This window comes from Manis pentadactyla, chromosome 12, assembly GCF_030020395.1.
Source record: "Manis pentadactyla isolate mManPen7 chromosome 12, mManPen7.hap1, whole genome shotgun sequence".
NCBI lineage: Eukaryota > Metazoa > Chordata > Mammalia > Pholidota > Manidae > Manis > Manis pentadactyla.
The window spans coordinates 13,196,474-13,224,294 of NC_080030.1; the positions used below are offsets into that span (position 1 = coordinate 13,196,474).

General features: G+C 47.2%; 2 protein-coding genes across 14 annotated transcripts in view; both read left to right on the plus strand.

Annotated features, from left to right (window-relative positions):
• The first annotated feature begins 81 nt into the window (after positions 1-81).
• Positions 82-21,526, plus strand: CALR3 (calreticulin 3). 2 transcript variants are annotated; one of them, XM_036876140.2, is made up of 9 exons: positions 82-228; positions 426-527; positions 2,798-3,001; positions 9,035-9,129; positions 12,037-12,225; positions 14,940-15,050; positions 15,130-15,261; positions 15,843-15,935; positions 21,112-21,526. In XM_036876140.2, exons 1-9 carry the CDS (start codon positions 138-140, stop codon positions 21,250-21,252), a joined length of 1,158 nt encoding a protein of 385 aa, XP_036732035.2. In that variant the 5' UTR covers positions 82-137; the 3' UTR covers positions 21,253-21,526. The 2 variants fall into 2 exon arrangements, with proteins under 2 accessions (XP_036732035.2, XP_036732036.2); XM_036876141.2 differs by lacking the exon at positions 426-527.
• Positions 21,527-25,739: 4,213 nt separating this feature from the next.
• EPS15L1 (epidermal growth factor receptor pathway substrate 15 like 1) overlaps positions 25,740-27,821 on the plus strand; it is an 89,191-nt gene continuing 87,109 nt past the window's right edge. For all 12 annotated transcript variants that reach the window (XR_005022802.2, XR_005022801.2, XR_008992859.1 and 9 more), the window contains exon 1: positions 25,740-26,029. Coding sequence is in view for 9 of the 12 variants with exons in the window: in XM_036876064.2 (XP_036731959.2) it covers positions 25,997-26,029 (33 nt within the window). In the remaining 3 variants the exon portion in view is untranslated. The remainder of the gene's footprint in view (positions 26,030-27,821) is intronic.

Sequence of the window (27,821 nt, forward strand, 5' to 3'; positions counted from 1 at the left end):
GCGCGACGGGGCCCAATAGCGCCTCGGGTCTTAATCGCGAGTGTGACGGGAGTTGTAGTTCCCGGCCGCGCCCGGCGCACCGCGAAGACCGCTGGGAGGAAAGAGGAGGTTACGAGCAGCAGCACAGCGCAGCTTCCATGGCTTTGCCCCGCGTCTGTCTCTGGGCGGTCTGGGTGCTGCGGGTGGCGCTGGCCACCGTCTACTTCCAGGAGGAATTTATAGACGGAGGTGAAGGGGCGACGCCGTTGATGATGGGGGTATAAGGTCTTCCAGCGGACTGCCCGAGTCGCCATTGTGCCCCGCGGGTTACCGCGGGGTACGTGGCGGCAATTCCTCGAAGCTTCGAAGCGTCCAGGGCCTCCGCCACCCTCCCCGTGACCCAGATTAACTGTCAGAGCCCTCACCTGTGTGGTTTCCTCCCGCAGAGCGCTGGAGGAACCGATGGGTGCAGTCCACCAATAATTCCCAGTTTGGGCATTTTAGACTCTCGTCGGGGAAATTTTACGGTCATAAAGAGAAAGACAAAGGTTAGTGTAAGAATCATGAGGAAAATGAGCTAAACGTTAACCCCACACACACACCCATAACAACCTTATTTCAAGGTACGTGTGGAACATCCCTAACACCTCTTAAGCCCATTTTGCAGGTGGGGAAACTGAGGCACGACTTGGGTGTCTGGTGTTATTTTTCGTTCTCTCCCCTCTCTTTACTTGCCCAAGATCACCCTGCTTTATGTATGCTAGGCTGATACGTTGGAAGACCCCAGGGCCTAAACCTTCAGAGGGGAAAAAAAGATTAGAAGATATGTTATTTTTATTTTCACTTTAAGAAGAAAAAAATTAGGTAAAAGTTACATACTGTCACATGCACAGATATTAGGGATTCAACAGAATGATTGTTTACATCTGTACACCCAGGTCAAGATAGGGGATGTTTTCTTCCCACCCACCCCCTTTCAGAGGCCTCCCTTGTGTCCCCACCCCACCCCAGTCGGTAGCCTCCCAGTGCCAAGGATAATTAATACCTATTCTGGCTTCCTCTCATTACAGGTGATTAAAAGTGTCAAACCACAGCCCATCTAGTGCCTGTTTTTTGTACAGCCAGTGAGGCGAGAATGGCTTTTGTGTTAATTGTTGAGGAAAAAATCAGAAGGGGATCAATATGACACATAAAAATCACATAAATTCAATGCAATATATGCAATACCAGTGTCCAAGTGAAGTTAACAGAACACAGCCATTCCCATTATTTACATATAGTCTATGGCTGCTTTCATGCTGTAAAGTCTGGATGGAGTAATTAGGACAGAGGCCAAATGGCTCACAAAGTCTGAAATATTTGCTCTCTGGCCTTAACAGAAAAAGCCTGCAACCTCTCATTTAGATGAAAAGTTTCCCTCTTTCACCATCCTCTACTCAAACCCCTTACCCTTGTTACTCCAATATTGTCCTGCCTGGCAGCCTCTGGTTTTCTATTGTATTTGCATTGTTTTGTTGCAATGTTCACTGAAACGTTGGTAAAAATTCAGGCTATAGGACAAATAGTGGAGTGGAAATAAACAGGCTGTTCCAGAAGCTTGTCCAAGGACAGAAGTTTCCACTAGAGTTGTTTGTGTTTTTTGTCCACATTTTTCCTTCCTCCAATCCAGAATCTTGAGATTGTGTGCATTTCACTCACTTCCAGCACACGTCTGCTGAGTGCACACATGTGCAAGGCACTAGGGATGCTGGGTAGTTCGGCCCCTTCTTTTGTGGCATCCCAGGACCATGGCATAGAAGCAATGAATGGAAAGATACATAGAATTGGGTCAGAAAGAGATGAGAAGGGGTGAGAGGTGACAGGAGTAGCTGAGGAGGGTGGTAAGGCAGGGAGGGAGGCAGGGAGTCATAAGGCTTTAGGAATTGCCTGAATGGCAGAGGATAAGAGAAGGGGGGAAGCTATGAATCCTTGAGAAAGGGAAAGGCAGGGAAAGAGAGAGAAAACCATAGGTGTGGTCTTAGAAGGGAGCCAGCCGTGATTTCAGGCTTGGCCATACTGATAGGAAATGCCAACTTCATTTCTGATGACTCTCAGCATAGGCAGCTCTGGGGGCCAGAGTGTGGAGCATGGAAGACTAGGTTCTACAAAGTTGGGCTCTGTTTTCAGGGTTGTCTAATGCTCCAGTGTAAGATAAGGATTTGGCACAGAGCCCAGTGTCTACCAAAAAAGGGTGTTTTGGTCTTGAAGCGAAGCCCAAACTTATGAGATGATTTACATGGCATAGCCTGTTTTATCATCATCAAAAGGTAACACCTGTGGGCCAGCTCACCCCATGCAATGAACCCCTTTTTTACAGATCCACACTCTGTCCTCATCCACCGTTGTGTCTCTTAATTCACTGTTGGACGATGAGAAAAAGGGAAAGGATGTGGAATGCTCTGTTTTTCAATTTAGTTGCTACCCAAGCTTCATTGTGTATTCCCACCCCTTGGGTGATGAATGGAAGCAAAATTAACTTTTTGTCCATAATTAGATTGCGTATTTGTCATTGACAACTGAAATGTTTTTATAACTTAAGACGTAACAGTGGCATATTAAGTACAAAACCATCTGAGCATGTCAAATAGATGTGTGTGGCAGTGGAGAGCCTATTAGTGGTATGCCCACTGCATGTTACTATAAACATGTGCTATAGGCTCTGGATTGACGTAAATGGTTAGGAGGTTTATTACTGAGGGTGGGGGAGGGACAAACCGTTGAATTCCCTGCATCTGAACAGTGTCATTCCTATTACCTCACGGGTGCTTTTTGTTTAAAGGTCTTCAAACGACTCAAAATGGCCGCTTCTACGCCATCTCTGCCCGGTTCAAACCATTTAGCAGTAAAGGGAAGACTCTGATCATTCAGTACACAGTGAAACACGAGCAGCTGATGGACTGCGGAGGGGGCTACGTTAAGGTCTTCCCTGCCGACGTGGATCAGAAGAACCTGAATGGAAAATCCCAGTATTATATTATGTTTGGTGAGTAGGACGCAAACATTTCTGGTGACTTTGAAAACCCTTCCACCTCATAGAATCCTTAGAGTAAGACTGCTGAAGTGGTAGTAGTGGAGTATCTGACCAAAGGTTTTTAGTACTGTTAAACCTAGTTAATATTATAAGAAAGCAACCATACTAGTCCATTGGGCTTTTGGGAAAGTTATTTATTCAACATTAATGTAGCCCTAAGTATTTTGAATACGCCAGGGGTCAGCTAACCTTGGCCATGGACCACATGAGCCCACAGCCTGTGTTTGTTATGGCCTGTGAGCTGAAAATGGGTCTTAACATATTGAATGATTGGGAAAAAAAAAAATCAAAAGAAGGATAATATTTTTGACACATGAAAATGACATGAAACTCAAATTTCCATGTCCACATGTGAAGTCTTACTGGAATGCAGCCTCATTCCATTCCTTTACATCTTGTCTATGCCTGCTTTCAAGCAGGAATGGCAGACATGAGTAGTTGTGACAGGCCATATGGCCCACAAAGCCAAAATATTTACTGTTTGGCTCCTTACCCAAAAAGCTTACTGACCCCTGGAATATATAACGTATCTCCAGACACCAAGGGTAATTGGTTAAAATTTGTGTTGGAATTTGGAAGGAACCACATTGGACCACAGGTAACACACAGTGTGTGGACTCAAAAAGCTTTACAAAGGAAGAGGATGCTCAGAAGGTGGTGGAGTAGGAAGAACCAAGCGTCTGTCTCCTGACCTAGACAATTGTACTGGCGGAATCTCATATAACCATTTTGGAACTCTGGGGTCTCTGGAAGAATTGCAACTTCCAGAGGAAGACTGGGAAAGGTTAATTTTGGTCAATTTCAGCTCTTAGCACAGTTGTGCCCACCGATATATCCCCCGCCCCCAGCCACAGAACAGACAGCAGTGCACGTGCTCTTAGAGCAGCTTTCCCCATAGCTCGCAGGAGCCAGTGAGGGCAAAGAGGACCTTACCAGCCAGATATCAGGGACCTCATCTTCGACTGCTGCTTCTAGTCACAGAGCTGCAGACAAAGCATGAGAGCCATCTTTGTGCCCTCCCCCTTCATGGTGCCCTCCCCCTTCGTTGTGCCCTCCCCCATCATTGTGCCCTCCCCCATCGTTGTGCCCTCTCCCTTCGTGGTGCCCTCCCCCTTCGTAGTACCCTCCCCCTTCGTGGTGCCCTCCCCCATCGTTGTGCCCTCCCCCATTATGGTGCCCTCCCCCTTCATGGTGCCCTCCCCCTTCATAGTACCCTCCCCCTTCGTGGTGCCTTCCCCCTTCGTGGTGCCTTCCCCCATGTTGCTGCACCTGCCCCTCCAGCTGAAGTGGCTGCTAGAGTATTTAAAGGGCCAGCACCTTTCCTCCCCACCCTTCATTTTTCCTCCTTTCCCTTTAGGAAGCCAGGCATTAACAAGTAGAACATTAAAAACCAACTGCTTATGCAGGGAAAACCAGAGAGTGACCCGACATGGCCAGAGAAAGATTCAAAAGATCTAAGAAGATCTTAAGTTTATACCTCAGGCTGACCCTTGGCACCAAGCTAGCTGACAATAATCTTTTTTTTTTTAATAACAAAAAAACCAGCAAACCCTGGGGAACAAGGATGATCTGATTCCCAGAGTTACTACATTATTAGATTCAAATATCCACTGTTCAGCAAATATTCACAAGGCATACAAAGAGGGACATGTGGCATATTCAAAGGAAGAAAAATCAGGCAACATAAATTCTCCCTTAAAAAAGATACAGTAGCACACTGTATTAGACTGATTAAATAGCTGTCTGAAAGATACTAAAAGAACTGAGGGAGAATATGAAGAAAATCAAGAAAATGATGTGTGAACAAAGCAAACTGATAGGGAGATACAAAATCTAAAAAGAAACCAAAAAGAAATCCTGGAGTTGTCAAGTACAACTAAAATGAAAAAGTTCGCTAGAGGGAATCAAGAAGATTTGAACAGGCAGAAGAAAGAATCCATGAACGTGAAGATAGGACAATGGCTGAGCAGGAGAATGATAAAAGTTGAAGAAAAGCAAACAGAGCCTAAGGGACCTGCCTGTGGAACCCCATCAAACAGACCAACATACGCTCTGGAAGGAGTCCCAAGAAGAGGCGAGAGACAAGGGCAGGGAGAGGGTATTTGAAAAAATAATGGCTGAAAACTTCCCAAATTTGATGAAATATGTGAATATTTCACAGAACATCTTGGAAACATCCAGAAGCTCACCAAACTGGTAAGGTGAGACCAAAGAGACCCACACCAAAACACATAATCAAACTTTCAAAAAAGACAAAGAGAACCTTGAAAGTAGCAAGAGAGGTGTGAATTGGTACATACAAGAGATTCTCAATAAGACAGATTTCTCATAAAAAACTTTGGAGGCCAGAAGACAGTAGTGTGATTTGTTCAAAGTGCTAAAAGAGAAAAAAACCTGCCAAATCAAGAATCATATTCAGCAAAACTGTACTTTAAGAGTATGGGAGAAATTAAGACATTCCCAGATACAAAAAAAAGCTGAGGGACTTCTTCATGAATGTATCTTCACGGGCAAGGGAAACAAAAGCAAAAATGAACAAGTGGGACTATAACAAACTAAAAAGCTTCTATACAGCAAAGGATACCTTCAGCAAAACAAAAAGGCATCCTACAGTATGGGAGAATATATTCATAAATGACATATACAATAAGGGGTTTACATCCAAAATATACTAAGAGCTCACGCACCTCAACAAACAAAAAGCAAATAAGCCAATTAAAAAATGGGCAGAGGAGCTGAATAGACACTTCTCCAAAGAAGAAATTCAGATGGCCAACAGGCACATGAAAAGATGCTCCACATCGCTGATCATCAGAGAAATGCAAATTAAAACCATAATGAAATATCACCTCACACTAGTTAGGATGGCCACCATCCAAAAGACAAACAACAACAAATGTTGGTGACAATGTGGAAAAAGGGGAACCCTCCCTCCTACACTGCTGGTGGGAATGTAAATTAGTTCAACCATTGTGGAAAGCAGTATGGAGATTCCTCAAAAAACTCAAAGTAGAAATACACTTTGACCCAGGAATTCCACTCCTAGGAATTTACCCTAAGAATGCAGGAGTCCAGTTTGAAAAAGACATATGCACCCCTATGTTTATCACAGCACTATTTACAATAGCCAAGAAATGGAAGCAACCTAAGTGTCCATCAGTAGATGAATGGATAAAGAAGACGTGGTACATATACACAATGGAATATTATTCAGCCATAAGAAGAAAACAAATCCTATCATTTGTAACAACATGGATGGAGCTGGACGGTATTATGCTCAGTGAAATAAGCCAGGTGGAGAAAGACAAGAATCCAATGATTTCACTCATCTGTGGAGCATTAAGAACAAAGCAAAAACTAAAGGAACAAAACAGCAGCAGACTCACAGAACCCAAGAATGGACTATCACTTGCCAAAGGGAAAGGGGCTGGGGAGGGTGGGTGGGAAGGGAGGGAGAAGGGGAATACGAGGCATTACTATTAGCAGATATAATGTAGTGGGGGGGTCACGGGGAAGGCGGTACAACACAGAGAAGACAAGTAGTGACTCTATAGCATCTTACTACACTGATGGACAGTGACTGTAATGGGGTGTGTGGTGGAGACTTGGTAATGAGGGGAATCTAGTAACCACAGTGTTGCTCATCTAAGTGTATATTAATGATACCAAAAGAAAAAGAAAAAAAAATAAAGCTGAGGGAGTTTGTGACCACTAGACCCTCCCTGCAAGGTGGTAAAAGGACAGTAGATAGTAACTCAAAGCTGTATGGAGAAATAAAGTTCTCAATAAAGATCCATACATGAGTGATTATAAAAGCAAATATTATTATAAGAATGGTTTGTAACTACACATTTTGTTTTCTACATGACTTAAGAGAGTGATACAGTTTAAAGAAAAAAAGTATAAAAGCTAGCATTACTATAACTTAGGTTTCTAACTTGAAATCTTGTTTACTACATAATTTAAGAGACTAATACATTTTAAGTAATCAGTTCATGTTAGGGGCACACCGTGTATAAAGATGGAACTTGTGCTGTCAATAACCAAAAGACATGGGATGGAGCTGTAAAGGAGCAGAGCTTCATGTGTCATTGAAGTTAGGCTGGTATAAGGTCAAATTTATAAGAGCACTATAACTTCAGGATGCTAAATGTAGTCCCCATGGTAACCACAAAGAAAATAGCTATAGAATATACACAAAAGGAAATTAAGAAGTAATTTAAGCATTTCACTACCAAAAATATAAATAAACACCAAAGAGAGGAATGCAGGAAATGAGAGACAAAAAAGCTCTAAGGCGTATAGAAAACAGCACAAAAGAAGTAACTCCCTTGTTATCAGTAATTACTTTAAATGTAAGTGGATTAAACTCTCCAATCAAAAGACAGAGATAGGCAGATGGATAAAAACACACAATTCAACTATGTAGGTAACACAGCCCCTATTTTGCAAATAAGGAAACTAGGGTACAGAAGATTAAACTGCTTGCCCAAAGTCAGGTCAGCCCAAGTTCAGAGCCCATTTCCTGAAAAAAAATCCATTATGTGCATAAATATTTTATGGTTGCTGTTAACGGAAAATGCTTAGACTTTCTGGTCAGGCCTGGGCATGTTCTGAAGCTTAAGTCAATATTAAGAGCATGTAGGTGCTCAGAAATAGGGAAATTCTGACCCAATTTCAAAGGAAAAGTACATTTCACATTTCCATCCCAAGGTAGTAGGCCTTCATGCGACACATACCGTAGCTTTTGTTTTAAAATTTGACCTGGAGTGTTTTCCAGAGATAAAAAAAAAAGACATTACATAAACTTGCGTCCTCTTGAGTACTCAGCTGCAAGACAGATGCGATGCTCTCTGTCTGTCCCTCAGAGCACTCCTTCCAAGTTCAGTGCCTCATCTACTCTGGCAAATTGATAATATTCTTTAAGTAATTACATGCAGCCTGCACCTCTTATTTATTCTGGAGGTTCATCCCTGCAAGTTCTAGAAGACATTGCAGTCATCTGCTGTGTCTACACAGGATTTGCTTCTGAGAATCCCGGCAAGTGGGGTGGGGTGCAGGCCTGGCATCAGTGCGTGTGGTGCAGTTCCACCTGGGACAGAAAGACCCCGGGTGAGTTAGTACATTCCCAAGACTCAAGGCCAGAAAGACACGGCAGGGTAATTCCAAATATCCTCAGAAGCTCTGACGAATTCTCCAGATTCCCTCCTGCAGGACTGCAGTATATTCAGAACTCGTTGTCTCCTATCAGGTGAATGGAGAGTCCATTTCTTTAGTGACTGGAACACCCTGTGCCAGTTGAAAAATTTTAAACTTTTGAATGGAACACCTCCTGAATTTTATAGTTGATCAGAACCTACATACTGATCATAATTTCTTTTGCTTCTGATTTGGGATTGTCATTAAGAATGTGTGTGTATGTTGTCTTGGGGCATAATAATAATAATAAACGTAAGAATAACAACAAACACTGATCTTTGCCATACTAACCACTTTATGTAATGAGCTAATTTAATTGGCAGAATAGCTTTGTGGGGTCAAGGTTAACACCCCCATTTTATAGAGCAGGACACCCAGGCATGAGGAGGCCACCTAGTTGCAAACATGTCCCAGCACAGTGAGTGACGGCTGGGATTGTGACCAGTCAGTCCAGCTCCGAAGCCCTCCCACAGGCGCAGGAGCCCTGGGCCCCGCTTCACAGGGAAGGCCCAAGGCCCAGCAGCAATTTGGGGACACTTACCAGCTTGTTAAACCTTCCTTTGCTTACTTCCTGGTTTATGCTTGAGTCCAAAGTGGCTGCTGGAGCCAGAAAGGGGACGAGATGGAGGAGAGCGTCACCCCCATTCAAATGTCTCCACTGTGTATGTCTGATGATTCCTGGTCCACTAAGCTTCCTGTATCTTGTAGATTGTCTCAGGAAAATGGTTCGGGGTATCCCGTGAAGGATAGAAGAAAATTGAGAGCAGCTCATTTTTTTTTTTGTAGGACCTGATATTTGTGGATTTGATATCAAGAAAGTTCATGTTATTTTACATTTCAAGAATCAGTATCACTCAAACAAGAAATCCATCAGGTGTAAGGTAAGTGCTTTGTATTCAAATCAGTGACTGTGTGGACTCTTGATAACGTAAATTTAGAGAAAATAGTTTTGATCTTAAAAATATTGAATTGAGCCCAGGGGATGGGTCCTAGCAAACAGCTCCCTGTCTCTAGCAGGCCCGTCAGAGACTCTTGTCTGCCACTGTGGTTTGCTTCCTAAAGCTTTTGCCCATGAGGAGGGCACACTGGCTTTTTTACTGTAAGCTATGACATCATATTACAATTTGCCCCATAAGGGTTATAGCAATATAGTCACATTTCAACCGTACCTATCCTCATTAAGGAATACTCAGGATGAAAAAAATTCTGGAGAAATTAATCCTCAAAATGTCGAACCATTTAAAAAAGGAAATATTTCCAAAATAAAAGCATACTTCCTAACCTCTTACCCAGGGGAGCCTGTGAAAATAACACTCTATGCCGGAGGGCCCACCGTATAACTCAGTGGTCTGGCTGGGGCTTCTCCAAGGAGGCAGCTCATGTAGGTTCCCTGGCATGGTGGGGGGGATTCACTCCCCAGTGCAACCCCCCACCAGTTGGAATGTCAGTGCCAGGAAGCAGGGATCTGTCCCTGGGGTAGCCCCCACACCCAAAACTGCCACATGGGAGGCCTCCATGAGTCTGGGTGAAATTGGGTGGGAGGCTACGTGTGCTTCAGGATCATTGGCGGCACTGAGGGGAAATGTCCATCCCTGTGCCTTAAACGGTCCCAACCAAAATGGAGTGACTGGTGCCATCACGTAGCCCATTGCAGTGCTGTCCTTCTCAGGGTCCCATCCATTGACCTGATGGTTCTAAAGGATCAGCGGGTCCCTCCTGCCCACGGAGGCCTGATGTCCCTCCTGTGGGGGAGAGGGAGGTCTTGAAATGCAGTTCTTTCTTCCCCACTGTAGTGGGCAGGTCTTTGCGATTGATGCCCAAGAAATTGTTCAGCTGCCCCTCAGGTGTGTGGCAGAGAGCAGGGATGACACTGTGGGGACTTTGAGGTCCAGCCTGGACCATGCTGGGGAGGTAGAGCATGAGCACTTTGGGCCAGCAAGCCCACAGAGCTCCGAGTGGCGGCCATAGGCTGACAACGCCCTCAGCCCTGTGCTCTTGCCGCAACCTGTGAGGAAAATGAAAGACACATCTGTGGAAGGAGCACTAATTCACAGCAGCCAGGCAGGATTATGGTCTTCCTGGGGAGGAACACAGTGTGTTCTGTGACACAGTCAGGGAAGGTTGGGAACCTCTCTGCAAGCAGTGCTCAGCCCTCCAGGGTTTTCAAGGGGGAGGGGGCATCTGATCTGCATGTTAGAAAAATATCTCCAATGTCCTGGGGATGGCAGGTGGAGGGGCGGGTGCTCACCAGGCAGGGAGACTGGGGAGATGGCCAGGCCACGGCTTTGGTGGGATGCAAAACACGGCAGTGTTTGACAGATGATTCAGGGGTGGGATCCAGAGGACTTTGTGATGATTGGAGCATGGGTGCTGAGGATGTGGCCGACGACTCTCAGTGGCATTGCCGTTAATCAGCAGGGGAAACCAAGGTCAGTAAGGGGGCCAGGGCAGACTCAGGAGTCATGTTTGGAACTGTCGGTTGTGAAATCCTGGCAGACATCCAGGTAGAGGTGTCCAGTGAGTGTTTGGAAACTCAGGTCTGAAGCTCAAGCCTATGGTTGGGATGAAAGATGTGGGTTTGGAGCCATTTGCATACATGCAGGAGTGGATGATATCTTTCAGAAGGCTCTGGGCCAGGGACCAAATCCTGGAGGGTGCCAGCAAGCCAGACTGAGCCCAAAGTCTGAATTAGGAAAGGCAGGTGGAGATGAAAGTAGTGGAGAGCATTGGGACAAGCATGTCCTCAGCTGTCACAGTGGGTACAGAGGCCAAGGGGGACACAGGGCAGACCCTGAGGAGAGCCGTCAGCCGCAGTGTGGACAGCAGCAGCCTGTCACCGGGGGCAGAGCTAACAGGTATTGAAGAGGCCTTTAGCTTTGGCTCTTAGCAGGGTAAGAATCCTCCTGACAGAGCCTTTAAGATGCTCGAGTGGTGGGTCCCAAACCTGAGTAGCATTGGCACCCCTGGGGGGCCTGTGAAAGCAGCCGGGGCTGGGGACAGGGAGGTGGACCACCTGGGTTCTGATGCAGCAGGTCGGGGTTGACCTGGGAATGAACATTCCCTATGTCCCCAGAAACACTGGTGCTGCCGAACTGCACTTTGAGAACCACCACTGGAGTACGGTACAGGAGTACCCTCCGCTGCTGATGGGCAGGCACACCCCGTGCACCCCCAGCCTCCCCAGGCACCCACTCACCCATCCTTTATTGAATGTTTATTGAGTGCTTCTCTAGTGTCGGCCCTGGGGCTTTAACTGTGACCATGGGAGGCACAGGGCCTGCGCTTGAGGAGCTTAAACTGCTGGACAGCTCAGACACTAGAAAGCTCCCCCGCTCTGCAACCTGTTAGATAAACAAAAGACACATCTGTGGAAGGAGCACTATTTCACATCTTTCTGAATTAATAATTCACATCAGATCTTTCTGAATACACAATAAGAAGTTGTATAGTACGTAATTGTTCATAAATCAAGCACAGTGGCCCCTTGGTTTAGACCCTCCACCCAGTGATAACTGCCTGTGGGATTTTAGGCGGGAGCCATCATCTTTGCGCAAAAGGGAATCAGCCCCTCAAGAGAAGCTTGCTAGCAGTAAGGACGCAGTCCACCTAAGGGCGATTTCTTCTGTAGGACACCCTCTTTAGTCAAGACAACCCTGATTCCTAGCATTCCTCCTTTTGCCATTTGTTACAAGGCTTTGACCAATGATGACTTAAACTGCATGTTTATACCTGCCGAGGAACATCAGGGGTGTCCCACTGTTTCCCTTTTCTCCCCCTACACCATGCAGGTTGATGGCTTTACACACCTCTACACTCTGGTCTTAAGGCCAGACCTCACTTACGAAGTGAAAATTGATGGTCAAGGGATTGAGTCCGGCAGCATTGAGTATGACTGGAACTTAACATCACTTCAGAAAATGGAAACGTCTTCAGCAGAGTCAAAGGACTGGGACCAGGCTGAAGGTGACATATTCCAGGTGTGGGCTTTTCCCCGGACAACGCTAGAAAGGGTTTGTAAGTATCCGGGTGCTGGTCCATTGCTGCGTGACTGGCAATCAGGATGACAGCACTGTAACCACCAAACTGCTCTCCACAGAGCGTGTGTGCCGACACCGGCTGCATCTTTGCATGTGTCAAGGTATTGGGAAGGATAATCGAAATGAAAGCAAGTAGGGTGTATTTTTCTAACCAATTTTTGAAAGGGATAAGTGCATCAGCAGCCATTATAAAATTGATTTTGTTGTTGCTCTGCATTTGAATGTGAAGTATTGTTTGGGCCTCACCCTCGTGACTAACAACCAAGAACCAGTTAACATCACAGCAACCCTAAGGCTGCTGGGACAGAGTACCCCAAAGTGGGTGGTGTAAAACAACAGAGCTGTAGTCTCTCACAGTTCCTCGTGAAGCCAGAAGTCAGAAATGAAGGTGTGGGCAGGGCCCCCCTCCTTCTGTGGGCTCTAGAGGACGATCCTTGTTTGCTTCTTGCAGCTTCCATTGGCTGCAGGTATTCCTGGCTGTAAACGCATCACGCCAGTTTCTGCCTCCAGCTCTATATGGCCTTCTCCTCCCCTTGTGTCTCCTGTCTCTTAGAAAGGCATTTGTCATTGGATTTAGGGCCCACCTGGATAATCCAGAATGATCTGCCTTGTGATCCTGACCTTAATTACATCTGCAAAGATCCTTTTTTCCAAATCAGCTCACATTCCCAGATTCTGAGATTTAGGGCATGGACCAATCTTTTTGGGAACTGCCACTCAACCCACTACAAGCTACCTTTTTTGTTTTTTTATGTTTTCAGTTTATTTGTTGTAACCCTTTGTTTTGAAATCCAAACACCACACCAAATTGAGAGCCATTTGTTTGAAAACAATTGTCTTTGCCTCCACTAGGAAGAGTACTGGGATGCTGTTCACAGCACTTCTGGCAGCTTAAAACTTATTAGCGGCCTTGCTGTCTGATGGCCAAGTACTTCATCATGGACACGGTGCAACTACTAAAGTAAAATGGCATTGTGTTGAGACTTAAATTATTTGGCAATCCTTTTTTCCCTAGATAATCGAAAATAAATGTGTGGAATTTGGAATCCACAGTGACCAATGAGTGGGGACGTCTTCAGGTCAGAGTAAAACCCCAGTTATGTGAGGCCTCTCCATCATTTCTCAAGGAAAAAGAAATATAAGAAAGCAAAATTTCCCCCTCCCTTTCTTACATTCAAAGCAAACCAAAAAGTTAAAGAGTGTTTACTTTAAACACAGCACCAAATGGCAAAGATATTGACCCTCCGCCCCCAGGCTGTGCGGTAAAACATGCGGGTTCTGGTGGCCTCCGGGCCACAAGGACCCGGCCTGGCAGCGCAGGTGTGCCTGAGAGCCCAGCTTTGTGCGGCCGGCCCCCCGTGGAGCTGGTCATCTGTGTAGACGCTGGCCTCCAAACGAGCTGTTTTTGTCCACACGTTCAGTTCTATGAGAGCTCCTAGACAAATTAGTTCATCAGGACGTTGTGATTTGATAGCCCACACTTACAAGTGAGCCAGTTACTTGGATTGAATTGTAACCATTTCCCGGATCACAACACAGCAGCGACTCACCTGTTGCTGGTTGGGGTCCAGACAAAAAGCAGGAGAGGATAAATCCCACGTGTCCATCTTGAGAAGCTACAGAGTATCGTGGAAAAGCCAGTCTCAGTATTTCTCAGTTATTCTAAAAGAGAAACACCATTTACACGACTTTTATGCTTTTATGTATTTATCTGAATGTTAATCCACAGCAACTTTTTCTTACCCATTTATTCAACAAATATTTATTCAATACCTATTAAGCCATATAAATACATATAAATGTGTATATTAAAATGTGCATGTATTTATCTGTATACACGTGTGTACATGTAAAGATATACATAGGCAGCACGTGTGTGCATGTGCATGCATTATACACGAGCACACATGTATATGCGTACATATGCCATGTGTGTATATGCATGTGCATGCATGTTTTGCATACATGTGTGCACGTGATGCACGCACATATGTATTATGCATGTATATGTATGCACGCATAAATATCATGTAAGTATATATGTATGTGTACAATATGTACATATGTAATGCAGGTGTATGTGTACATGTGCCATATGTTTATGTGTGTGCATGTGTATTATATGTGCATGTATATGTGTGTGTCACGTGTATTGTGTGTGTATATATATGTGTGTGTATGGTGTGTTTTCATATATATGTGGACTCAATAATAGAAGTGCTTTTCTCCTCCTGCCCAGCAGTCCTCAGATAAATCTTGGAACATATCTTAGTTGTCCAGCCTCCCTCTGGAACATTCTGTGTATGACAGTGATGTAGAAGGACAGCTTTATCCTAACCAGGAGTAAATATGTGGCCCCTCGTCCCACCACCACTTCTTGACCCGTCATTTTAACTTCAACCGCTGTTCCATTTTCCGTGCTCATCCCCTTCAGCAGCTTTGGAAGAGTGCGGCAACCATGCCCAGCATGAGGGCGGGAAAGCCCAGCTGTGTGTGGGCCTGAAGCCCCCGGGGGGATTGGGAACCCTGAACACGTGGCCCTTTTGATGGAGAAATTGCCACCAGGGTCACAGGCCTGCCTCCTGCTTCTTGGTAGTTAAGAATCTCCTTTCTCAAATCCGAGAATCCAATTTTTTTTCGTACACATATTTAAGGACCAGGGGAAGCATTTTCTGGATGCCAGTGCCAACAAGTCAAGCGACTGGAACAGGACTGAATTGGACAGGCAGGGGCAGGCATCTATGCTGCAGAAGCCTCCAAACCAGGTATGTGGGGTCTTGTCCCTCGGGCTGCCCCTCCTTGCCCTCATCTCTCGGGGCCACCACATTCAGTTTGTTGTTCCAGGGCGGCCTAAAACCAGAGGGCATCAACAAACACATTTGGCTCCATCGTAAGATGAAAAACACCAACTATTTGACAGAATATGACCTCTCAGAATTCGAGAACATTGGTGCCATTGGACTGGAGCTTTGGCAGGTCACTTGGTTTGCAATCTGCTTTGGTCTCGTAGCTCTGCACTTCAGCCTGAACTCCTTAATTCACACAGCTGGCATTCACTGAGCGCCTCCTGTGTGCCCGGCAACCATACCTAGACCCAAGACATACAGCAACGGACAAAATGTCCGAACTTCCTGACCTCTGGGCATTTCCTGTCTGCCCCCCTTTCCCCTGGGAATTTGTCACTCCTCTGCTTGGGGTTGGCCTGGGGCACCCATCAGCTTTAGGACAGGATGGCAGAGTCTGACAACATCTGGTCCAGGTGGAGCCTGAGATTCTACAGTCCCAGCAAGCTCTCAGGTGCAGCCGACGCTGCCAATCCCTGGCCCACACTTTGCACAGTTAAGTTCTTGAGCAGAGGTTCGTAAACACTGTTGAGTGCCCGAGTCATTGGGGTGATCCTAGTGTGCAGCCAAGTTTGAGAACCTGTGCCCTGGAGGGAACAGATGTTCTAGAAACAGGGTTAAGCATCACCGTACTGAACAAATGACAATGGTTTTCTTGGTGAAAAGTTGTTACATTTCTCACATCATTAGGGAAGACTTCATTGTCATCCACAGGTGAGATCTGGAACCATTTTCGACAACTTCCTGATCACAGATGATGAAGAGTACGCTGAGAATTTTGGCAGGGCCACCTGGGGCGAAACCAAAGTATGAGGCACACAACCAGCTTTTCTCTCATTATTTATAACTGTCCTTGCATCTAACCTATAGGAAAGGGCTTGGCGAACTTTTACTAATGAATACTCCTCCCAGACCAAGATACAGAACATCATCAGAGCTCCAGGAACCTCCTCACACCCCCTCCCAGCCAGCACCTACCCCCAAAGGGACCACTCTTCTGTCACCATAGATGGATTTGACCTCCTTCTGAAATTGATATAAATGGTTCCATCCAGTATTGCCTCATTCTCGTGGTGGTGTAAGATTCATTCCTATCATGGACTACAGCACTAGCTTGTTTTTCTCATGCGAATATTCCAGAAGGTGTGCATCCATTCTCTGTTGATGCAGCTTGGAGTCACTCCCAGCTTGCAGGCTCATGAATAAAGCTTTTATGATCATCCCCACACATGCTTGCAGTGGACACATGCCCAGCAGGGGACAGACTGAGTTACATGGTCCCACACAGCCAGTTTCTAATGTGTCAGCCTATTTTACATCCCCTTCCGCAACAGATGAGACTTTCAGTCGATGCCACATCTTTGGCTGCGCTTAGTGTCATTGTCAGCTGTTGACAAGTCAGATTTATTTATATACTGTAAAATTTTCCCTTCGTTGGGCATACAGTTCTGTGAATTTTGACAAATGCATACAGCTGTGAAACCACCAGCAAAAATCAAGATGTAGGCCAATGTCTCCAATGTCTGTCATCACCCAAAGCCACCCCCTCTCCGACTCCAGGCCACCACTGATTTGGTATCGGCCCCTGGAGTTTTGCCCTTCCCAGAATGTCATATAAACAGGACTCAGAGTGAGTGGTAGTTTTGAGACCACTTCTGTCAAGCATAATGTGTCTGAGATTCATCCGTGTTGTTGGAATGTGGCTCAGTGTGCTGCTTATGCGAGTAGTTTTATTCCCTCACCAGATGATGGACATTTGCATTGTTTCCAGTGTTTGGCAGTGTGAACAAAACCACTACGAATACTTGCATACAGTCCTTAGTGGGCATGTGCGCTTTCATCTCTTGGATAAATAGCCAGCAGTGGGTTGCTGGGTTATTTAAGCCTATAGGAAGCCACCAGGCTGTTTCCAGAGCAGCAGCACCATTTTGCAACCCTGCAGTTTTTCGGCCTCTCCAGTACTGGGGTTCGTGTGTTTCTATACGTGTGTCATCGTGTCTGTCTCCAGTCTCAGTTGGCTTTCCCCAATGACAGCTGAAGGTGGGCACTGTTGTGTGGATTTTTGTGGCCATTTAGACATCCTTTTCTGAAATGCCTATTTTCTTTGTTTTTATTGAAGTGTAGTCAATATACAATATTATGATCCCCATGATAAATCTCGCTACCATCTGTCACCATACAAAGTAGTTGACTCTATTTCCTGTGCTGTACATTGCCTCCCCTGTGACTTACATATTTTATAACTGGAAGTTTATAGCTTCCCCCATTAATGCTCTAACCCCATCCCCCACCCACTCCTCTTTCTTCCAGCAACCACCGGCATGGACTCTGTGTTTATGAGTCTGTTTCTATCTTGTTTTGTTTGCTCATTTTTTTTTTTTTAGATTCCACATACAAGTGAAATCATATGGTATTTGTCTTCCTCTACCTGGTTTATTTCACTTAGCATAATGCCCTCTAGGTCCATCCATGATGTTGCAAATGCCAATATTTTATTCATTTTTATGGCTGAGTAATATTCCATTGTATATATGTACCCATCTTTATTATCCATTTATCCACTGATGGACATTCAGGTTGTTTCCTTGTCTTGGCTATGGAAATAATGCTGCAGTGAACATGGGGGTACATTTATTTTTTAGAATTAGTGGTTTCATTTTCTTTGGATAAATACCCAGAAATGGAATTGCTGGTGGTTCTATTTTGCATTCTTTAAGGAACCTCCATACTGTTTCCACAGAGGCTGCACTGATTTACAATCCCACCAACAGTGTAGGAGGGTTCCTTTGTCTCCACATCCTCGCTGACCCTTGTTATTTCTTGTTGTTTTGCCACTAGCCATTCTGACTGGTGTGAAGTGATATCTCATTGTGGTTTTGCTTTGCATCTCCCTGAGGATCAGCCCCGTGGAGCACCTTTTCATGTGCCTGTGGGTCATCAACAGAGCAGGAAACAACCACCATCGAGAAGATAGCTTTTTCTCCTCCAAGATCCCAAGAAGAGGGGTCATGCCATACCATGGGGAACTACACAGGGAAGCACCAGGCTCTGTCAGGAAGCAGAGGGACCAAGCTGAGAATGTGGGAAGGAGACTTTACTGGGGTTTCCAAGGGGAAGAACAGGGGAGGCAGGGTGAACAGGCTGAGGACTGGCTAGTTTTAAGAATTCCTGTGGGCCCTGGGGCATTGGAACTGTCCTCAGTTGTAGTACCAGGTCCTGGAGTGATGAGGGCAGAGAGATAATGGCCCTGAGTCTGAGAGCCTGATAAAGGAGGTGGTTAGGGATGTGCTCTTGATTGATTTGTTTGCACAGGAAAGGAGTCCTTTCAGGCATTCACTGTTTCTAGGAATCCACTGGCCCTGGGAGGGGCCATCCCTCCAGGATCAGCAAGGCTCCAGATGTCAAAACATCAGAAACAGGTTGATACAGCCTGTTTATGTCACTTGCCCACTTCAGACCTTTTCTTATTGAGTTGTAGGTGTTCTTTATATATTATGGCAAGTTCTTTGTCAGGTAAATGCATTGCAAATGTCCTCTCCCCCTCCATGCCTTGCCTTCTCGTTCCCTCAACATGGAACAACCCTATATTTTTTTAATGTGCATTTTGAGACCCCTATACTGAGAAACCAGTGTAAAAATTTAGCTCTGACTTCAAATCAAAAAAGATAAAATATTTTCCATCAGTACAAATTAATTTATAACTCTTGAGAGCCAAAGTATTAAAACCTAAGGTGTGTACTGTTAATGGGCATGAACATTTTGTTTCTCATGCCATTCAGTGTCAGTAACTAAACAGTGGCCACCTTAGGTGAATCAAGTGAGCAGCAGGTGTCCCCTTAGTGTGCCATACTTAGAAAGTTCTTGGAGGACCGCTCCCCCACCAACTCTGCTGTAGCCAGAAACTCTGGGTTGGTAAATTGCATGCTAGTGGTCAAGGGGGATACACAAACACCTTCCTGATGTTAATTGGAATTCCCTCATTCCCTTTTTCCAGTGTTTTCCATGTCATGCACATCACACTGGAACTAGCTGCAAAACTGGTGACTCAAACTTAAGTATCTTAAGGCATTTCAGATGGAAAACTCCCCACCCCATTGTTTAAAGGTGCTTATCATAAAGCCATTTTCTCATGAGCCATTTCTTCTTGAACCTAATTTCTGCCATAAAGCCTTACTAAAATGTTTCAGTGATGACTATGGGAACCATTCAGATGTGTCTGTACTCCTGACCCTCCTGTGAATAACGCACACCTGGATTTTTTCACTCAGGCTCCGAGGCCTCCTTTCACTGCCGTTAACTGGGCAGCTGGAGAAGCACAGGGGCCCAGAGGCTCTGGGAAGAGGAAGAAAGGGCAGTATTCATTTCCCAGAGATGCTATAACAAATGGCCACAAACCAGCTAATTTACCACAAACACAAATTTATCTATCCTCTCACAACTTCTGGAAGCCAGAATTCCAAAATCAGCATCAGTGGGCTGAAATCAGGCCCCAGTAGGGCTATACTCCCTTCAGAAGTTCTAGGGGAGGATCCCTCTGTCTTGCCAACGGGTTTCAGCCCTGGAAAAGTTCACTGTGGATTCAGCGAGACCGAGGAATGACAATGGAACGTTCTTGGGGTAAAAGGGTTTATTACCCGGCTTGTTCCTTGGGCGGTAGGTCGAGCACTAGAATCACATCTGCACCCAACGTTCTTCAGGTCTATAATCCTCCTTGTCTCTGCTTCCGCCCAGAGTACTGGGCAGAGCTCTTTATATAGTGACTCAGTCAATAATAGCTTTTTGCCTATGGATGTGGAAGCAGTAGCCTAGCAGTAGGCCAACTGCATCAGTAAGTATAGGTTCAGGTGAAGATCTTGGCCATAGGAACTTCAATTTACCCCACACTCTCCCTTGGCCTCTTGCAGCTTCTGGCAGTTCCTGGCATTTCTTGGTTTGTGGCTGTGTAGAGAAAATGAAAGTTCGTTCCTACGGTCAGGATTCTCACCTGACTCTGGTCAGTTTGCTCACTACACACGTGTGGGCAATGCATTATTACTGACCCTATAAAGAGCTCCGCCCAGTGCTCTGGGCTTCAGAGCTGCAGGAGAGCAGAGGTTGGAGGGGTGGTAGCGCTGAGGACAGAGACTGAGACGGCTGCTGGGGCAGAGGGGCCCAGAGGCAGAGACCAGTTTGCTGCATGCAGACTCGCTCTGAGGTGGATGGGATTCTAGCACTTGATCTGCCACCGTGGGAATAAAGTTGGGTATTGTCTTGCCAATGGGTTTCGGCCCCGGGCAAGTTCGCTATGGATTCAATGTGACCAAAGAAATTGACAGCAAAACGTTCTTTGGGGTGAAAGGGTTTATTACCCGGCTTGTTCTCCCGGTGGTAGGTCGAGCACTAGCGTCTCTGTCTCCGCCCAGAGCCCTGGGCGGAGCTCTCTGTATAGTGCAATGATAGCTTATTGCCTGCAGGTGTGGAAACGGTAGCCTAGCAACAGGCGGTGTACTACATCATCAGGTGGTTTAAGTTCAGGGAGGATCCTGGCCATAGGAATCCTAAATTCCCCACAGGTATAAACCCTTTCACCCCAAGAATGTTCCATTGTCATTTTTTCGGTCTCACAGAATCAAGAGTGAACTTGCCTGGGGCTGAAACCCTCAGGCAACAGAGGCTGGCCGGCTCTAATCTCTGCCTCCATCTGCACATGGTCTCCTCTTCTGTCTGCGTGTGTGTCAGTCTCTGCCTCTCAGGAGGACACCCTGCCAATCCAGGATAACCTCATCTCAACGTGCTTAATTTAAATCACATTTGCAAAGACCCTTTCCCCATATAAGGCCACATTTACAGGTTCCAGGTATTAGGGCCTTCCTACTCCTTCTTCCGCTGCCCCCAGGTGGTGTGGAGGCTTCCAGGAGGCAGGGACAAGCTGAACGCGGACACCCGGTCAGCCCTCTGGAGGCGTAATCTCCATACACCAGGGTCTTTATGTTTCTTTCTCCAGGGCCCAGAGAGAGAGATGCACGCCATACAGGCCAAGGAGGAAATCAAGAAGGCCCGCGAGGAAGTCGAAGAACTGCTGAGAGGCAAGTCTTACAGACCTGAAAGTAATTTCAGAAGATTTCACAGGAGGGGAGAACTTTAGCCAAACCACCCCCGACCCAAAATAAAGATGATTGGTAAAACCTGATTTCTCTTCAATGCACATTTAAAGGCTCGAGTCTACATATGTGGTAATTGGTCCAGTTTTCTTTAAAAAAGTGTACCTGTGCTTCTCAGTGGGGTCAGTCTGGTTTTCCCTAAGCCCTGCTGCTGTGAACCAAGATGTTTTCTCTGGACAAACCCAAATTCTGGAAGCCAGAGGCCAGTGAGAGTCTGGCCAAAAACATGACATTCTTAATCCCTACAATGTTTTATAAATAAAAGTTGATAAGCTTATTCTGAAAAAGGAAAAATGCCTGACTTCTTTAGGTTGTGAATTGCTAATAACACTTGAAATTTTTCCAGTATGGTACTGTCTTGCCAATGGGTTTCAGCCCTGGGCAAGTTCACTATGGATTCAATGTGACCAAAGAAATGATAGTAGAACATTCTTGGGGTGAAAGGGTTATACCCAACTTTATTTCCATGGTGACAGGTCAATCACTAAAATCCCATTCACTCAGAGCAAGTCTGCATGCAGCAAGCCAGTCTCTGCCTCTGGGCCCCCTCTGTCCTGCACAGCCATCCTCTGGGCCTCTGTCCTCGGCACTGCCACCACTCCAGCCTCTGCTCTCCTGCAGCCATGCCACCGTGTCGCCCAGAACACTGGGCCGAGCTCTTTATATAGGGTCAATAGCAACATATTGCCCACAGGTGTGCAGTGAGCTAGCCAGCCAGGGCCAGGTGAGAATCCTGGCTACAGGAACTTTCATTTTATCCACAGATACCTCTACATGACATCTTTGATGTGGAATGGTTTTGTGTGCTTGGCCTGCATGCTGGTTATTTCAGAGAACCCAGGCCTTGTGCACAGACATTTAACATGCCATAGGAAAGCTGGTGATTTCCCCCCAACTTGGTGACCTACTTCTGTGGCCTTTAGTTCTCTTTAAGATGGAGACATGAAATTCATTTTCTCAAGTGAAAATAGTGATCAGTTTTCAGTTTAATTTTTTTCCCTTTAAATCAAATAATTTGCTTTTAAAAAAAAGTCACACACAGCACCTTGTGTTTTGAAGAGACCTGTTTTCACACAGAAATTTGTGTTGGAAATAATCAAATTTAGGACACTAGAAATTTGGAGTAAGTGATAGTGGATAAAATCAAAGTTCCTGTGGCCAGGATTCCCACCTGGCTCTGGTCAGCTAGCTCACTATACACGTGTGGGCAATACGTTGCTATTGACTCTATATAAAGAGCTCCACCCAGTGCTCTGGGTGACACAGTGGCACTGCTGCAAGGCTGCAGGAGAGCAGAGGACAGAGGTCCAGAGGGTGGCTGTGTGGGACAGCTATGCAGGCAGAGGGGCCCAGAGGACAGCTGTGAGGACAGAGGGGCCCAGAGGTAGAGGCTGGCTTGCTACATGCAGACTTGCTGTGAGTGAATGGGATGTTAGTGATTGACCTGCCACTGTGGGAATAAAGTTGGGTATAACCCTGTCACCCCAAGAACGTTTTACTGTCATTTTCTTTGGTCACACTGAATCCATAGTGAACTCACCCAGGGCTGAAGCCCATTGGCAAGACAGTGATGTTACAAATAAGTCGAATAAATTGGAAGTTATATATGGCATATTGGTTCATGATCAGTGTGAAAAGTCTGCTCAGGAAGGGAAGTTCTAGCAAGTTTTGTCCTAGTTTTGACTGAAGTTGGAAGACCTTCAAATGTGGACTTGACTCTCTATCAGGGGTTCATTATCACTTTCAGCAGTTAAAAACTCACTCACTCCCTTGCAATGCAGGGATGAGATTCAGACCCCGGCTACCTCTTTAGCCTCTGAAGGGGGTGAGAGGTTACTGAGGGAACAGGCAGCACCAGGCCTAGAGAGAAGATGCCAGAATAACTGTACAGACATGGGTCAGACTGGCTCAGACCTTCTGGAGCAGCACTGTTTTGGAGAACTTTCTGTGAAGATGGAGGTGTTTCCCAGAATCTGCATGAGCCAATACAGTAGCCACTGGCTGCATGTGGCTCCTTGAAATGTGACTGGTGGGACTGAAGAATGAATTTATTTTTTAATTAATAAATGCTGTTTTTTAGAGCAGTTTTAGGCTTGTAAAACTGAGTGGAAAGTAGAGAGAGTTCCCATACCCCCTGCCCCGACACCCATACAACCTCTCCCACTGACGGCCTTCTGCTCTTAATGGGACATCTGTCACAACGGATCAACCTACCTTGACACATCATTATTACCCAGAGTTCATAGTTTAGGTTAGGGTTCGCTCTTGGTGGTGCACATTCTGTGGAGGAACAAACTCTTAATCTTATTTAACTATAATCAAATTTACACTTATAAAGCCACATGTGGTGAGTGGCTACCATCCTGGACATCACGACTCCAGACTCTGGTGAGACAGGCCCCAGGATGGTTGATCATAGCCCAGTGTGGCAGCCTCAGCACTCGGAGGGACCCCAGGCCACTCAGGCTGTGCTGCCGACTGGGTGGGGCTCACACCACCAAGCTTCGGTTTCCAGTAAAGATGGTGCAAGGGACTCTCCACTGTCATGGCCCCTCTAGACCCTGACACCTAGGCTGGAAGTCCGCATATGACATTTCCCCAACAAACCTTGCCCACTGGCCTACCAGCATGTTCTGTTAGAAGTCGGAAGGCAGGCAGAGAGGACAAGCCACTTTTGGGGGCTTCTACTGGCTCCTTGGCCAGTGGTGACAGCAATCGCAGTGACTTTAACAACGATGGGAGAAATAGTGGTGGCCAGTGAGAGAAGGCATCTGGGTTCAGGCTCAGGGCCCAGTTGATTGTGGGTTTTGGGTAACACCTTTTTCCCTTTAGCTCTAGAGGGACTAGCAGCTTCCTGCAGTTACTAATCTAGGTAACCTTCCGCTTGTTAAAAACTGCTTGCTTTTCCCATACTTTTGTCCTCAATCTGCTGTGTCAAATGTCCTCCGTTTGAAATACCTAGAAGGACTTCTCTTCATCGAATATGGACTGATTAAGCACTCAAGGCAGCGAGAGGCCCCATCACCTCTACCTGGACCAGTCGCTGCCATCCACCTGCCCTCAGCCCCCTTTGTCTGCTGCATCCAGAGTCACCATTCTAAAACACAAATCTGATCATGTCCAAAGCCTTTTGGTGGCTTCCCATTGCTCTCTGCACAGGGAGCTGAGGGGTAAAGGAGCATGGAGAGACCAAGAACGTGGTGCTCAGAGGGCAAGACAGTCTTAAGACCGGATCACACATGGTCTTTTTCACTGATCTTCCAACTGAGGTGTCCCATAAGACCATGTGTGACCTGGGCTTGTCTTGAGATTGTCTTGCTCTCTGAGCTCCAAGTTCTGCCTTACCATGGCTCGTCATCCTCAACCCCACCCCGTCACCGCATGCACACTCAACCTGCAAGTGTCATGCTGTGACACAGCTTTGGAGTACTCCATAATACCTGTCACCATCTGTAGTGATCTATTTCCTTGAGTGATTATTTGATGTGTGTTTTCTTCCTCTAGACCAATGGTTCTCAAAACGGGGTCTCACGACCAGCAGCTTCAGCATCTTATAGGGATTTGTTAGAAATGCAAAAATCTCAGTCCTCACCCAGATCTGTAAATCAGAATCAAACTCTGTCAACCTTTAACAAGCCTTCTTGATCCAACGTGATTTCAGGGTGAGACCCCTGCTCTAGGTTGTGGCTGGAGGTAGAGCGTGTCAACCTGGTCCAGCATTAAAGCACCTGTGCTGAGGCCAGGGGTGCTCAATGAGCATTTGAGGGGCCAGTAGTTGTTGAATGAATCACAAAGCAATGGTATGGGGTGTTGAAGACACTGAGCAGCAGCCCCTGAAATTCCAGAACTGAGACGTGTGCAGGTGCCGCACTCCTGAGATCACATGACCTGGCCTGCCTGCCTGAGAAAAGGCACCTGGCCAGGCTCGCTCTGCCACCATATCGGGAGACCAGGTAAAGGGAGGTCGACCTCCTTCAAGAAACCTTGTGCCTGCTGGGGTTAGCTGCCCAGCAGGCCCTTCCTTCCTCACCCTGTTAGTGGAAACCAGCCCAGATGAATGGGGGCCATAGCCAGTGGAAGGCAGCCTGACTAAATAAATGCCCCTCCAGCAAACATCAAGTGCCAGCCCTGTGCCAGGCACATTGTGAAGCACAGAGATGAAACACATTACCATTCCCTCCTTTTAGGAGATGGGACTGCGGCGCAGAGAGGCTACTTAGATGGCTTAGCAAGGTCACATGTCTGGAAAGCGGAAGGTGGGAAATAATTCCAGGCGTCGTGGGACTATAGGAACAAGGTGCCTCGTTGGGCAGGACGAGGGTGCCGGGTCCTCTGCGGGATGGGCGCCAGACTCTCCATAACATGTTTGCCAGGCGCACCGAGAGGGGACGGCATCCTTAGCAGAGGTCCCGGTACCGGCAAGGGCCTGGAAGGATGACAGACTCGAGCAGCAGGTCAGGAGTCTTGGGGGTTATAAAGCTCCGCGGACAGTTCCTAGGGGCCCCTGGAGCCTGCGCGCCTCCCCGGTCCCGCCTCCCCCGGGCCTGGGTCGGAGCGCTCAGGCTCGCCCACTATCCCACCCTCCGGGTTCTACTACGCGTGCGCGGCCCTGCCACAGCCCCACCTTCTCCCGGGCTCGGCTGCGCGCGCCCCGCCCCGCCCACGCGAGCAGTGCGCACGCGCGGCCCCGCCCCCGCCCGGGCTCTGGGAGTCCGAGTCCGCGGGAAAATGGCGGCCCCGCTGCTCCCGCTCTCCCAGCAGGTACGACCAGGGCGGGTGGGGGCGCGGCGCCGGAGCGCGGGGCGCGAGGTGCGCGCCGCGGGGAGGCCGAGGGGACGCGGGGAGGCCCAGCTGGGCAGCGGCGGCCGGCGCTGAGAGGCTCTCGCGGGGGGCGGGCCGTCCTGAAGGTGACAGGCCGGCCCAGCCCGAGGCCTCCCGCGCCCGGCGACCCTCTGCGGCCGACGGCCGGGCGGGGCCTTGGCGCGGGTCTGCCCGCCCCTCCCGGGGGCCGGGCCGGGTCTCCGTCGCAGCTCCCAGGCCGGGCGGCGCGCGGCGGCGCCGGCCTCCCTGCCGGGGGTGGGACAGGGGCGGGAGCGCCTCTGCCGGTGCGGGGCCCCCGAGTCTTTGTCTCCCGTCGGGTCCCGGTGCCGGGCTGACGGTGCCTCGCCGGGGTGGAGGGCAGGGCCGAGCCGGAATGAGGGCCCGCCCGCAGCACGGCCCGGACTCCCCCCCTCTGTCCCTTGGGAGCTGCGTCCGTCACGCTGCACCGGGAAGGGGGTATCGCACGTCTGCGGGCGCCTTTATGCGTCCTCAGACCCGCATGGTGCTCTTCCTAAGGGGTGGCCTCAGTGGAGCGACACGGACGTGCAGAAAAGAGCCATGCGCAGGCAGCCCTGCTTTCTGGGAGGGACGTTCATTCATTTCTCCGTCCGTCCAATGTGCGTTGGGCCAGGTGCCCGGATCGCAGGGGTCGCCCAGACAGACAAGGTCGCTGGTGTCCTGGAGGTGACACTGTCGCGGGAGCTAGAAACTACCTGTGTCCTGCTAATAACAGCTGCATTTCTTTGCTAAACACCAGTGTTGTACCAAGCACCATATCATAAGCACTCTGCCATAACTATCCAGCGCAGCGTGGGCATTAACATTGAGGACACGGGGTCATGTCGTCTTGTGTTCAGATCTTGGGTCCAGCACTCATTCCTCTTAGTGTCCCTGGATGAAGCTCTTGACCCCTCCATGGAAAATGGCAATAGAAGGAAATACTGGCATAATATGAATATTAAGCATGTAAAGTGTTTAGAAAAGTGTCTAGCACATTGGAAGTGTTCAGTGATGCTATAATTATTATCATCATTTAATTCTCTGGTGGGTGTGGACATGTGGGAATAGAGACCACAGCAGTAAGAATGCAAGACCCCAAGGGGGCTGATAGGTTAGTTGACATGACTAGTCAGCTGTTCCAAGGAGAGAGACTGGTGCTTCCTTGCTAAATTTTGCAAGAACTAGCCAATTTGTAACACTGTCACTAAAAGCATTAAAGATTAGTGGTTATCAATTAACAAGTTCTTGTAACAGATATGAAAATGCTCTGTAAACTGGGTGCCCTGCAGATGTTGGGTATTATTATCAATAGCGAATTGCTATTCTTCTTCTTCTTATTATTATTAATGCCCAGTCTGTTTGGACTGGGTGTGTGGGAGGGTGTGAAACTCACTTAGGCTCATTTAATGAGAAAGCGCTCCCTGTTTTGGGGGGAAATCTTTTTAAAACTTCTATCAAATTTTGACAGTAGCTCTAATATGGGCTTTGAGGACGACAATAGCTAATGTTTATCGAGTGCTTTAGAGTTTATTCAGTGCTTTCTGACATCTTGGTGCTTATAGCCACACAAGGAGAGGAGATTCTTATGTTACTGATGAAAGACTAGCTTTAGAGAAGGGCAGTGATTTCCCATGCTGAGGTGAGGTATGAAACCGTAAATTGGGTCATGTGAGTCAATGACTTAGAACCTTTTGGAATAAAATCCCAATTCCTTCTCAGGAAGCCCTGCTGG